The 13,695-nt window shown below is 33.9% G+C and overlaps 1 protein-coding gene across 1 annotated transcript in view; it reads right to left on the reverse strand.

The window, feature by feature from the left end:
• Positions 1 to 9,235, reverse strand: part of LOC125656247 (equilibrative nucleobase transporter 1-like) — a 34,208-nt gene extending 24,973 nt beyond the window's left edge. Inside the window, exons 1-4 of the mRNA XM_048886862.2 lie at positions 9,105 to 9,235; positions 4,862 to 4,931; positions 2,601 to 2,654; positions 1,084 to 1,348 (exon numbers count right to left, since the gene is read on the reverse strand). Of these exons, the coding sequence (XP_048742819.2) occupies positions 1,084 to 1,348; positions 2,601 to 2,654; positions 4,862 to 4,877 (335 nt within the window). The 5' untranslated portion in view covers positions 4,878 to 4,931; positions 9,105 to 9,235. The remainder of the gene's footprint in view (positions 1 to 1,083; positions 1,349 to 2,600; positions 2,655 to 4,861; positions 4,932 to 9,104) is intronic.
• Positions 9,236 to 13,695: the final 4,460 nt, after the last annotated feature.

Below are 13,695 nucleotides of genomic sequence, written 5' to 3' on the forward strand. Positions count from 1 at the left end.
AGATATGGGTCAAGGTGGCTCATGTGAGTGATGTGGCCCACGGGCCTCCAGTATAAATGTAATGGAGCCTAGGCCCCGAAGGGCCGTGGTCAAATGCTTTTAAGGAATTGATAGGTACGAAGATATTGACCTACTTAAAATCCACAGTTTGAATTTAACAAAAAATTACTTATATTGGATATAGAGATTTACCTATGAATTATAAATATATGATTAAACATATCATGGAAAGATAATGAATAGTGATCGATCTCATAATTCCTATAAAGAATACAAAATTAAGAGTAGGGCAAACACGGAACCATGGATATACCAGGAGTGGGATGAGATGCGCAGGAGGAGTAAGCATCCTTTATTGACGGTCACACCCGCCGTGAACCGTATACATGTATCTCGATTGGGTAAACGGAGTAATCCGTAGTCAAATCGGTGTATAAATCATAAAAATGATACCAGTATAGAGTTTTGTCATGTAAAACATCTAGTGGTTAATTTTTCCAACGATTGTCAGCAACCCCATTGACCCCCATGTGAGAGGTCTTAGGTTCGAATTCCTTCTGTGACTTTGGGTTTTAATTTGAAATTTGTTAAGATATTTTGTTAGTAAAAGCTTAATGGTGACAGAGGGGCATTAAGGGGTAATTTGTACATTAAAACAATGATGAAATTGAAATCAACAGAAGATTACTAAGTAATTGTCTGAAACTTTCCAAGCTGTATCAATAATGGAGCGCTTTAACAATTGAATGACGTCACATGTAGATTGTGATAAAGATTTATTGACATCGAGTGGGAATATACGCTAACCAGAAAAGTATAAGAATAGCATGCTCCAGGTGTAAAAACATAGATTTATGAGATTGTTCACAGTTCGTTATCTTCACCTTTCATTGAGTCGGGAATAAATGTATCTAGAATTCAGATCCCATTACAATTCTTTATATATGCTTGGGTTACTTTGCAACCAAATCATTGGACGTCCGGTCGTCTTATGAAATCTACTACTTAACTTTTTGATATTTTACACAGCCTACTTCTCTAATGTGATATATACGTCATCAGCTTGTTAGAAACTACACTTACATGAAAATTACCCTAGCTCTGGTTGTTCCTAGTTTCTTGTGTAGGAGTCCAATTATAATTCCCAGAAAAACGAAACTGGTAAGAGAAACACTGAAAAACATATTTAGGCGTTTCTCTTGTTCTGTACATGTCTGTGATATTTCCATGGTACCATTTCTAGGACACAGATTCCGGTATAGTCCTATCGATTTGTAAACAAACACCAAGGAACTCCAGCCAAATTGTATAGCGCTGAACAATGTACATTCTAGGATCGACAGGACGACTACAGAGAAAAAAGAATGAATACTGATAAAATGTTTTACCAATTGTTGTAATAGTACTGTGTATATAACTAAACTCTCTCTCTCTCTCTCTCTCTCTCTCTCTCTCTCTCTCATTTAATGTTACAACTAGCTTATATTCACTATATATTTCATCTTACGGTTCTGAATTATAGCGAAATTAGCGAAAATCAAATTGCATCGAAGATGAGTATACATACAACAGCTTTACTCGAGTGTAATACATGTATAAACGCACATATTCATTGTCTATAACAAATATTTTATCGGTGATTTTATTTTTCACGCCACGTGGTACACCTATAGTTACGCTGGTAAAATGTTACCTCATCAACCTAGATATCTACTCTTTATACATGTAATTGAAATAAGATATGCAAGGAAAGTTCAGGAAGAAAGTTCTGGGTTCAATAAATTTGAATTAATTTAGTAATAGCTAATAGTAATAGATATATCCAATGAAAGTATAATATCCATTGAAAGTCAATATATGAACCATAATAAAGGACAGATAACTTTTCTACCTGTACTGAGATATGCGGGAAAACAAAGGGAAACTTCGCTCTATACCCATATACATGTATCAGTAACAGACACCCCCCACCCCCATGAAATAAATAAAAAAAAAAAACAACTAATGTAAGTTGATACAAGAGCATTTATATGTAATACTTGCTGTTGTGGACATGTTTATTCCGGAACTATCGGTAGGAATCATTCTCTCAACATAGTCAAAGCTGTCATGTAATCTGAGCAAGCATTTGTCTCGCTCGCGGATTTCTGGAATGTTTCTTGTTCGCAAATATCAGTAATGATTCTCCCCGCGAGAACGGCAGGTTTACAGACGTACCTTCAATATTCCTTATAGATGATTAGATGTGTTATATTATTCATAGACTGCAATAAATAATATTACAGTAAAATGGTATCTTATCCAAGTCCGAACATGTTAATCGTCTTGCTGTTTCTTGACCGGAAGTTGCGTGTAGAGTACAAATGTCAATATTCCAAAAACGAAGAAGGAAAAAAAAAAGAGTTCATAATTTCATCCCTTTCTTTTTAGGTCCGCGTTGATCAGTTTTGCTACCACGGTTGTTTGTGTTGAAAGCATATTACATTCTAACATACAAGTAGTTTTCTATTGTAGACAATACATTGATATTGCATGTGAACATACAAAATGTAGAATATTAACTTCTGAATTCGTTGGAGAGACATTGCATTGACCATTACCGTTAACGGAACTAATGCTGATTGTATTTCTCGTCGCCTCGGCTACACCAGTACCTTCAAATAAAAAAAAAGAAATCAAATTAAAATCAACTGACAAAAACAGTTCCAGTGCTTTCTGCAAGTATTCTGAAACTATGTTATTATTACACTGCACAGGGAATTAAAGACTTATCAAATGACCAATGTATGTTTTATTTTAATTTCAATAAATTGTTGTGAATAATATTCTCGCCATTCTTCTTATATTCACACTTCACAAAAAATAATAATAATAATATGAAGTATTCCTAGACCAACTTTTGCCACTTTGAATTATTATACCCCACGCAACAAAGTTGCGGAGGGTACACTAATGTTTTTGTCCCGTCTGCCAGTCCGTCAGTCCCTTTCTTGTCAGCGCAACTCCTCTGAGACCGCTCAACAGAATTTCGTGAAACTTTGTAGTTCATAAAATCACACTGTGTAATATTCATATTCTCAGGAAATTCTGATTCAATAATTCTTCTGAGAGATATGCCCATTTTGAACTTAAAATATGGAGCCCATCTGTCCTGTTCTTGTCAGCGCAAATTTCGAGCCCATCTGCCCTGTTCTTGTCAGTGCAACTCCTCTAAGACCACTCAACTTGCAGTTAATAAGAACACACTTCAGATGCGCATATTGCCAAGAAATTCTGATTCAATAATTTTTCTTGGAGCTATGCCCCTTTTGAACTTAGAATTTCAGCCCGTCTGTCCTTTTCTTGTCAGCGCAACTCCTCTGAGACCGCTCCACAGAATTTCGTGAAACTTTGTAGACTAGCTAATAAGGACACATTGTGTAGATGTGTACATTCCCAGAAAATTCTGATTCAATAATTTTTTCTGGGAGTTATGCCCGTTTTGAACTTAGAATTTCAAGCCTGTTCTAGCAGTAATGCGTACGTGTAGCATTACCATTCATTATGTGAGGCATTGTCAAACAATGTTGGAGCGTGGGGTATGTGAGCTTGCTCACTTTTGCTTTCTCTCATTATCAATAAAAAAATCAACAATGATTATATCTCGAATAGATTGACGTTATACTATAATATAAACTTTGATTAGTTTCAGTAAACCCCACTTAATTATATTTTGTTGTAATAGCAATATTGGCAGGGTGGTTTCAATAATAATAATGTCCTTTATTTAAACAGGATAGCACAATTAGTTTAGAACTAGTTTACAGTGTGGTCCTGAAAACATATATACAGACAGCAGTATTATACAGATACAATAACTGAAAATAATCAAGAACAAATCTATATGGTTTTAATTTCCCGAATGAAAAAAAATTCAAAGATAAGCGGATTTAAAAGTTTCCAATGATGGGTAATATTTTAAAAATTCTGGCATATTATTTCGTAACTGCGAACCGTAAATTGTAAAAGATCTTCTAAAATATTGTGTCTTTGCTCTCTGGATATACATGTATAATGAATTACTTTGACTTAAACTGGTAGATCTACTGCTAATTTCATGAACATAATGAAAAACATCTAGATAATCGGGGATTAGACCATGTAAAACGTTAAAGACAAGAATGATAGTTCTATATACAAAGTAGTCTGACAGAGGCATCCATTTAAGTTGTTGCATCATTTCTGTTGTACGTGTATAAAAATTTCTATTTAAAATCACTCTAGCAACTCGCTTTTGAAGTTTGCATAATTTGTCAAGACCGTCCTTGTTTTTTATATTGGCCCAAACAGTACAACAGTAGTTAAAATGAGGAAAAACAATTGTATTAAAAATTTTCAGTAATAATTCAGTTGACAAGAATGAACGTAATCTAGATAACACACCTATTTTGCTTGCAAGTTTTTGGTTAAAATTTCAACATGTTCAGACCACGTGAGACATCTGTCAATATAAACACCAAGTAGCTTTGCACATGATACATTTTCGATGGCGATATTGTCCACTTTTATCGAAAGTTTTCTACAATTTCTTAATCTTTTTTCTGTACCAATTATCATGCGCTGCGTTTTCTTGAGATTGATTGTAAGTTTGTTTTTATCCATCCATTCCAAAGTCTTCTTAAGATCCATATGTAATTTGTTTTCTATAACATCTATACTTTTATCCGAGACATCTTGGGTTGTACAGGGTCTAACTGCAATCTCTACCCAGAGTTATCATCCCTTGCTCTCACGTTAATGTGAGTGTAAGGAACTATAGCTCTGGGTAACTTGATTGGGTCTGTCTAACTGATGAAGTAATTTGCCCTTGAACAGAATATACCTGAAATTGATTTCATACCGCTAAGTTTGTTTTCAGTTAGATCTTAGGGACTTCACAGCCATAACTGAGCCTGAAATGATAAAAAATATTTTACAACTTGATACTTGATACAAACAATGGTGGATCCAGGGGGGGGGGGGGGGGGGGGGGGGGGGCTGGTCGGATCCCCCCTCCCCCTCTTTCGTATGAACATTTTGCTATAAAGTGTAAAAGTCACGCATTTTGAAGGTGGACCCCCCCCCTCTTTCAAAAGTTCATAGATCCGCCCCATACAAATATTTATCTATCCTCTGGTTCTTCTTAGACGTCAAATATTTCAGATTAAGATAAGTTATATATTCAACAATTTTAAGATTGAAACATCCATGTGAAAGAAATAAAATATGGCATTCCTTAGCTTAGTTTTTGTGACTGAATAATCATTGAAGTATCTAATGATATGACGAATCAGGTTTTAGAGGGGGGGGGGGGGGGTACAAGGTATAAGCTAAACTAGTAAACTATTCTGGGTGCCAAATCTGTTTTACATTAAATACTATCCCAAGTGCTTGATTATAGTCATTGACGTGTTTACATTAAATACTATCCCGAGTGCTTGATTATAGTCATTGAAGTGTTTACATTAAATACTATCCCGAGTGCTTGATTATAGTCATTGAAGTGTTTTACATTGAATACTATCCCGAGTGCTTGATTATAGTCATTGAAGTGTTTTACATTAAATAATATCCCGAGTGCTTGATTAGAGTATCCGTTTGACCGATAAGTGACCATACGTCGCGGTATAAATACAAGGGTTAGGGGTTAAGTGTGTTTTATCCTCCCGTACGATAAGTAATATATCACACTGACTCTGACCTATTTGGCCCAATATTGATTCAACATTGTGTGGTCGGCGAGAATTTACACTTTAATTACTAATTGATATATATTGTGATAATGCTATATCAAAATACAATAGCAATATCAATTGCCATCCATTCTGTCGGTAATGAAAGAGCAGAATAAAAGTGTACTTTCCGAACGCGTGCTTTTCAAAACAAGATACAACTTAAAATAATTTACAATACATTTTATATACATTTTTATCGGCCAATCAAATTAGATGGGAACTCGCAACAGCGCAGTCTCGTCCAACCCAAAACGGTCCAGTGCGATGAACCCAGAATTTCAATTCTCTCTCTATAATACAGTGGAAGACAGCGAAATCAATGGAAGGTGAATTAAAGCCAAAATGGTGATGTGTAAAGAGATGGTCAATGGAATGTAGTAAAAGTTTGATTACTACAGCTGAAATTATGCCACCCCATTTCAGACCTATCAAAAATATTTTTGAATTTGAAATAACGAATTTCAGAACTCGTTACAACCAATTTAGTATGCTATTTCGAACTTTTAAATTTGTTATAACGGATTAAGTTTGTTATAACGAACTCTTTTAATTTGATATCATAACAAATTAAAAAAAAATGTATTAACCAATCAAATTTGAAAACACAAATTTTAGGAATAGTTATATCAAATTGTCAAATTCGATATAGCATTTTATAAAATGGTTGATATCAAATTAGTATATAATTTTTTAATAAAGAAATGCAGAATTAGTAAGAATACATTGAATAGTTTTGAAATTGTAGATTTTGTTTTTAATTTAACAACTTGCATTTAATTTGCCAAAACGAATAAATACAATCCCTTAAAATGAGTAATTAATAGAAAAATCAATTTCAATTAACGAGGATGTCGCAAGATCAATAGAAATTAATAAAATTTGTTATAACGAATGAAGCAAGTTCATACTACATGTGGCATAACGGATTTCAGAATTCGTTATTTCAAACTTAATTCGATATTCAAATTATGAAATCCTTTATTACAAGGTTTACAAATTCGCGATAAGAATTTAATCCGTTGAAACCAATTCTAAAATTTGAAAGATCGAATTATATTCCAAATAACGAATTATGAAATTTGCTATTTCAAATTAAAAAATATATATATTTATATAGGTCCTAAATAAGCTTTTGTATGAAATAGCATTTGCAATATCATAAAGAAAATAGTTTTTACAATTGGGGAAATTTGACCCGAAACAGTAATAGACTTATATTATGAAGATTTTTCGTTTCAAGATTCATTACTAAAGCTCAAGTGATAGTATCTGAAATATATTTCGGAAAGAATTGAAAACATACGAAGCCCAGTGTTCTTCACCGTTGACATAAGAACGAAGTAAGGGGTCATCCTAACGGGGTACAGACTCTTATTGTAAAAATAAATCCTTTCTAAAGCTTAAATAGACACTACAGCTCATTGTCCACATTTTAATAAAGTGTTTGTTAAAACACGTATTGATAAAATTATAAAAATCATATCGATACTGACAATTTTGTACAATTGAGATGCATCAATTTACTCTCAACTGCACTTTGAAGATCGTTCGGAAAAAGGTTCCTTCATGCTGACTCGGACTTTTGAATGGTTATTTACATCACATGGTTTTGAATGACAGCAAGGGTGTTGTGTAGGATATTATTTAAATTCCCCTTTAAGGGGGGTCCACACTCACGTTTCAAGTATAAGATTATTCCCTGCTCCTTATGATAAGTAATTATATAAATCATTATTTGAACAGAAACCTTTCCATGTTCCTATTGACCGATTTTTTACAACTAACACGTGCCGCGTTCAGATAAAAATGACACTTACTTTTAAAACAGTCTTCGCGGCTAGTCCCAATGGTAGATTTCGGGGGAGGGGGGGGCAGGACCCCCTCCCTTTTTTCACCACAAATTGTGAGTGGAAATCCAAATCATGCACCCAGAATGGCCGATTACTTATGCTAATCTTTGACTTTCACACACCCCTTCGGAAATCCTAGATCCGCCACTGCGTTACATGCGTTCACCTACATGTAGCTCTTTGTTTTCTAACGGTCATATACTGATCCCAAAGTAAATTTTATTTCACGTACGAGTTTTATCGCATTTTGTTTTTACCTCTTTTCTCTCAGAATCTGTCAAAATTCTGGATCTATCCACTACACTGTCTCTCACTGGACGACACGCTGCACTGTTTACTGTCTACGCGCATGCGTCTGAAGACCGAAAGGAGGAGACTCAATAATGTTTTGTATAGGCCATCAAAAAGTATTAAATTTTACGTTAAAACGAGAATTTTAAACTTTAGATAAGTGTTATTTTCGCAGGTTCATACATTTAACAATGCAACACAAATTGAGAAAGCGCTGGGAAAATTGTCATTTCATGATTTTTGCGCAAAATGAGCTTTAGTGTCTCTTTAACAAGATCTGAAGATTACATCAGTACAAACAGACAGACTCGAATTAAGTTATCTCCGTCAATAAATCATATACATGTAGTTCATATTACATCATCGTTAAGTTTCAAAACTCATACAGTTCTGTGAATATTCAATATTTCCTAATGTTGGGGTCTGACGAAAGAAAATAGTTTTTGTCTTTGGTACGTTTACAGATTGAAATGAAAGCCATTTCCTCATGAGTGCACGGTAGGTGTGAACAATGCGCGTATGAATCGTTATAATATAGTACGACTATTTAACATTCATTTTTGAAAGCTTTTTGAAGCTAACGTGTTGATGTGAAGCTTCACAGTTCATAAAAAATTCTATGTTTTGATGTATTATAACCGAGACATGTGCTATGTGTGCGTGTGTGTATTTCATCATTATTATTATCTCAATACGCCCTGAAACTGATGTTTATTCTTATCTACATGTAATATATTTATGGTATCTTGTGTTTTCATGTTTTATGTGTACAATCAGGATAGGTACAGCTACGGACTGTTTACATGTGATAACGCCTTTTATAGCATTGCTTTTTAATGTTTTATTTATTTTCTATATATTATGTGTAGAATCATTCTGTAGAAAGGTATATATGCATTGTAAAGCACCTTAGAGCGTACATATATAGTGTATGAAAAGGGTGCTATATAAATATGGTATTATTATTTTATTATTATTACAATGTATACTGTCATGCATACGTTATGTAGTTCAAGAAATTAAATATAATTTTTAAATTATATCCACCCGTCTTTACAATATCTTATTGTGTATTGTATGAAACATATTTTCAATTAGATCTTCAACATCTGTATTCAGCGACCTCTGAGCTGTGCCACTGCCAACCCAGAATTAGGAGAGACACTGCTCGGGGTGTTCAAAACGAGGTTGTATTCTAGACTGTACTCACGTGTGAATTCGTCTTGTACATAGGACTCAATTCTCTTTCTTATTGCTGAACATCGTTTTCTCTCGCAGTTAAGGCTAAATCCACAGTCACACGTACAGCTGTGTGTATGCTCTTTATCATTGTTAGGGTATGATAAAAGTTAAATATGAAGGATTAAGATGTACAATCCTGTAAAGTAAACATGGCGATTACGAACAGCTCTGACACAAACTTGATTTGAAATTACCACTGATGATAAGATACAGCAAGGACATTGTTTTTCGCTGTTGTTGTAAGAACATAATAACGCCGGTGTATGAAGACAGTTTCTCGAAGAAATTAATTGTTGTTTAGTAAACAGTTTTTACGAGGTAACGTAGTCCGCCTCGTCTAGTTACATGTATCGTCCGTTTAAAATGACTGACCAGCCGATTTACTACGATTTTCATTTTACCAATTTTCTTTAATACCAGGGCTCTTGCAACTCATATCCCACTGGATATAATGATATACAACTTCATTATTCTGAGATCTGATTTAGGATTTGCCCCTGTTTATTTTCAAAATGAGAAAGAAAATTACCAATTTCTGATTTGTTTACTTTTATCCACGAGCTTTGAAAATAGAGTTGATGAGGAAATAAGATAATTTCTTTCGAAAATAGATGTTTTCTAACGAAGGGAAAATCCTCAACATTGTATTATGAGTCATTCTAAACAAAAAATGAAAATCGATTACATAATATATGCAATGTAAATATTCATCCGATAGCTAATACATGTAACTACACTTGTGTTCATCTATCTCGAGGAACATTTTAGGAAGAAACGCTGATCCCTCTCTAAGTAGCTGACAGTGACAGTTCAAGACAAATTTCGATAAAGTTATAATCATTTATCAAAATGTATTTAACTTTCCTACCGATTATTCAATCAGTAAAAAGTAAACAGAAATAGACATGCTATTATTATATTTTGGGGTCATTGATGTTGTATTGACCAATTTGAAGTAGGTCACGCCGTGTAATTTAAGTTGCATTATCTATTACGTAATGACATTGATTGATGTGCCGAGCTTGTTATTACGGAACACAGCTTTGAAAGAATAATAAAAGCACGTCACTTGGAAAAAAAATATTGGTTCTCTAAGATTTTTTTTTAAAAAGACATTATTAATTCATAATTTTTTGTTGTTTGACATTTGAACATTCATAGCTGTGTAATTAAAAAGAAAGAAGTCGTGGTAGTGTTCATGTATATGTTGTAGAGAAAAACAAATGGTTAGCTTGTGCACGTTGTATATACTTTCATCTTCTATAAAATTGCACAACGTTTCAATTTGACACAAAACGTAAAACGGAGAGAGCCTGAAAATTCAATATCCCATTTCTTATTAATAAATGAGAATTAAGAATGCCCAGGAAAATGTTTTACAAAAAATTATATTTGAGAGGTACACAAAGGTATTGATTATCAGTGGAAAAGTGGATTATAAAATATGACTGAATTCAAAATATGAAATGTCACATCATTTATAGGAAGTGAGAAATTCAAAAGATGAAACATCAATATGATTCGCAAGGGTTGAATAATACAAGGGATGACACATTAATCAAAATGATTTGCAAAATTAGATTAATTATGATAACAATAATAAAATATAGTTCTTTATATAAAACAAATTACTCTAAGGTGCTTTACAAGGGTAAGAAGAGGAATGCAACAATAAAACACAATTAAAAGAAATTTAATGACATTATGCCATAAGATCTCAAATCTGTATAATTTTCAAAATAAGATTCTATAATTAAAATAGATAACTTTTTGGGGTGTTTGATAACTAAAAGACTCACAGTTTAAACATGTCAGAATCTAAAAAGCTGATTTATAAAAATGAGTTTTAAGATTTTATTTTTTTTAAATTTTAAGAGATGTTGATTTCTTGATGTCATCTGGAAGGTCATGGAAGGTAATTCCAGAGATGTGATGCAGCCTAACTGTGTTGGTGTTGTCCGTGTTGATTTGGTTTGAGTTTTGGCACAGCAAGTCGTAACTTCTGTTCAGACTGTAATGGTTGGCTCTGCTTGTATTCATTTAAAAACTTGCGATGTATGACGGTGCAGATCCGCGGAAGAAATTAAATAATATGTGGGGAGCTATGGAGTCTTGCCAGAATTGGAAATATGTGTTCCAATGTCGGTGTCCCCATAACTAGACGAACAGCAGTACTCTGCACCGTTGCAGCCGGTCCAATGTTTTTACCAACTCCAAAATATAGACAATTAAATTCAGGAGTTGATATGCTTTTTGATTTGCAAGAGGTGAACAAATACATGACAATCTATGGTATGCAATCGATGATCAACGATTGAAGAGATGACATGTTTGCAAGTTGAAGAGTAATTGAAAACTTTGTGGAGATGATACATGTAATTCTTAAAACAATTTGACCTATTGCAACTGGTCAGTGTCGTCCGTCGTGCGTAACAATTGAAACTTTTTAACTTCTTAAATGTTTGATAACTGTCCTTCCAATTCTTTTGAAATTTAGTATGAAGCATCTTAGGGACAAGTGTGGCATAGATAATACATTTCGGGTGTTTTCCTCCCGTGGGCTTAGGGTGGGCAAATATTGAACATTAAAAACAATCTTCTCTACAACTCAACATCTTCAGGGAAAACTAAATGCATGGTGATATTAAGCTGGTAAGCCTCTACAAAATTAGTAAATTGCACGATCTCCGGGGTAGCTGTTTTCTAACTACGTGGTGAGGCCAAACATGGTACAGTGTATACAGATAGTGTTTATGTGTAAACATTTGAATGGTATCTTCTTTAACATTATTGTTGCTAAATTAAAACTAAATGAATATTTTGAATGACGGGTAGCCATTTATCAAAATTATAAATTTCATTATCCCAAGGTTTGATACACTGTACCAGGGTGGGACCAGAATGCTCATAGTGATTACATGTCTTTAGCATTTGAAAAATTACAAAAATTGAGAATTTTGCAACCCAAGGGTGAATCCAAAATAGTCATAATGTTAATGTAAGATATAGCATATTGTGGGGAGTCTTTCATCACTAGGACACGTTTGGGTGCATTTGTGTTTTTTTTAAAACAAGAACGCATCTTGTATAATACTACTGCTACGTGTAAATATAAATAAATGCCTATATACCAGTATACAGAACAAGAACATTGTTATAGATTTCGTAGCTCTTGAGGGTTAGTCATCTACATTTTTAAATAATGCTTAGCTGACCGATAAGGTGTGTGGGCCTTCTGTTTAATATAAAATCCTACCAATGTGCCCGATGAGTACAGTGAATTTCAACCTGGTTTCAGAAGCTTTATTTGATAATTTATTCCCGTATGGTAATGACTCGATCCCTAGTTTTATTTTTGCTATGACAGTTCAGGTGTTAAAATGTTTTGAATTAATGTCCTTCAAACGAAGGGTGAATGATGTGAAAAGAAATATTGATTGCACTGAAAATAATGAGACGAAAGGGCGACAAAAATCTAAGAGAATTAGAAAAATTGATTGCACTGAAAATAATGAGACGAAAGGGCGACAAAAATCTAAGAGAATTAGAAAAAGAGGCTTCTGTAAAGAATGTATAACTGCTAGCATTCAGCAGGGATTTAATATTTTTTTCTGAAGGATGCACTTGTCTGTATTGCTCATAAAGCGGTTAGTGAGAAATCGCTAGCAGAGTGGATTGCTCCAAGAAGGTGATTTGATGTACAGACTGGTCATAGTTTCATGTAATCATTCGTATCTTCATCTACATGATTTGCCTTTATCATTTCTACCTTCGATCAAGATCAATTAACACAAGCATCACTATCAAATATTTACACGGGTGATATGAGAGATGGTTTTGAAGACACTGGCTCTTTCCTAGACTTGCTCAAGTCTCTATGTTGTTTTTATTACTTTATCATTTTGTTCAAATTTTTCTGTGTTTCAGAAGTCTAAATATTTGCTCTCTACCATACTTAATGTCACCAAACATAGATGTTTGGCATTATTAAAAAGTATTAAAGAGAGCAATGATTATTAAACATAGAGACTTGAGCAAGTCTAGCTCTTTCCTTTCTCTTGCTTCTACCTCAAATATCTCCTTCTCCTTTGTAATCATTCAATAGAATCGGTTCAGCTTTACCGTTGATTTGAGTTTCTAGGATTTTTCAAATTCCTCAGTCCTTTGGCATGCTAGCCTAAACAATATAATTATACGCGCTGGGCTTTGTGATACACATTTTAACTTGGTGTGGTCTATTATCATACGAGCTGGGCTTTGTGATACACATTTTAACTTGGTGTGGTCTATTATTATACGAGCTGGGCTTTGTGATACACATTTTAACTTGGTGAGGTCTATTATTATACGCGTTGGGCTTTGTGATACACATTTTAACTTGGTGAGGTCTATTATTATACGAGCTGGGCTTTGTGATACACATTTTAACTTGGTGAGGTCTATTATTATACGCGTTGGGCTTTGTGATACACATTTTAACTTGGTGAGGTCTATTATTATACGAGCTGGGTTTTGTGATACACATTTTAACTTGGTGAGGTCTATTATTATACGCGTTG

The sequence above is a fragment of the Ostrea edulis genome, chromosome 7 (genome assembly GCF_947568905.1).
Source record: "Ostrea edulis chromosome 7, xbOstEdul1.1, whole genome shotgun sequence".
NCBI classification, from domain to species: Eukaryota; Metazoa; Mollusca; class Bivalvia; order Ostreida; family Ostreidae; genus Ostrea; species Ostrea edulis.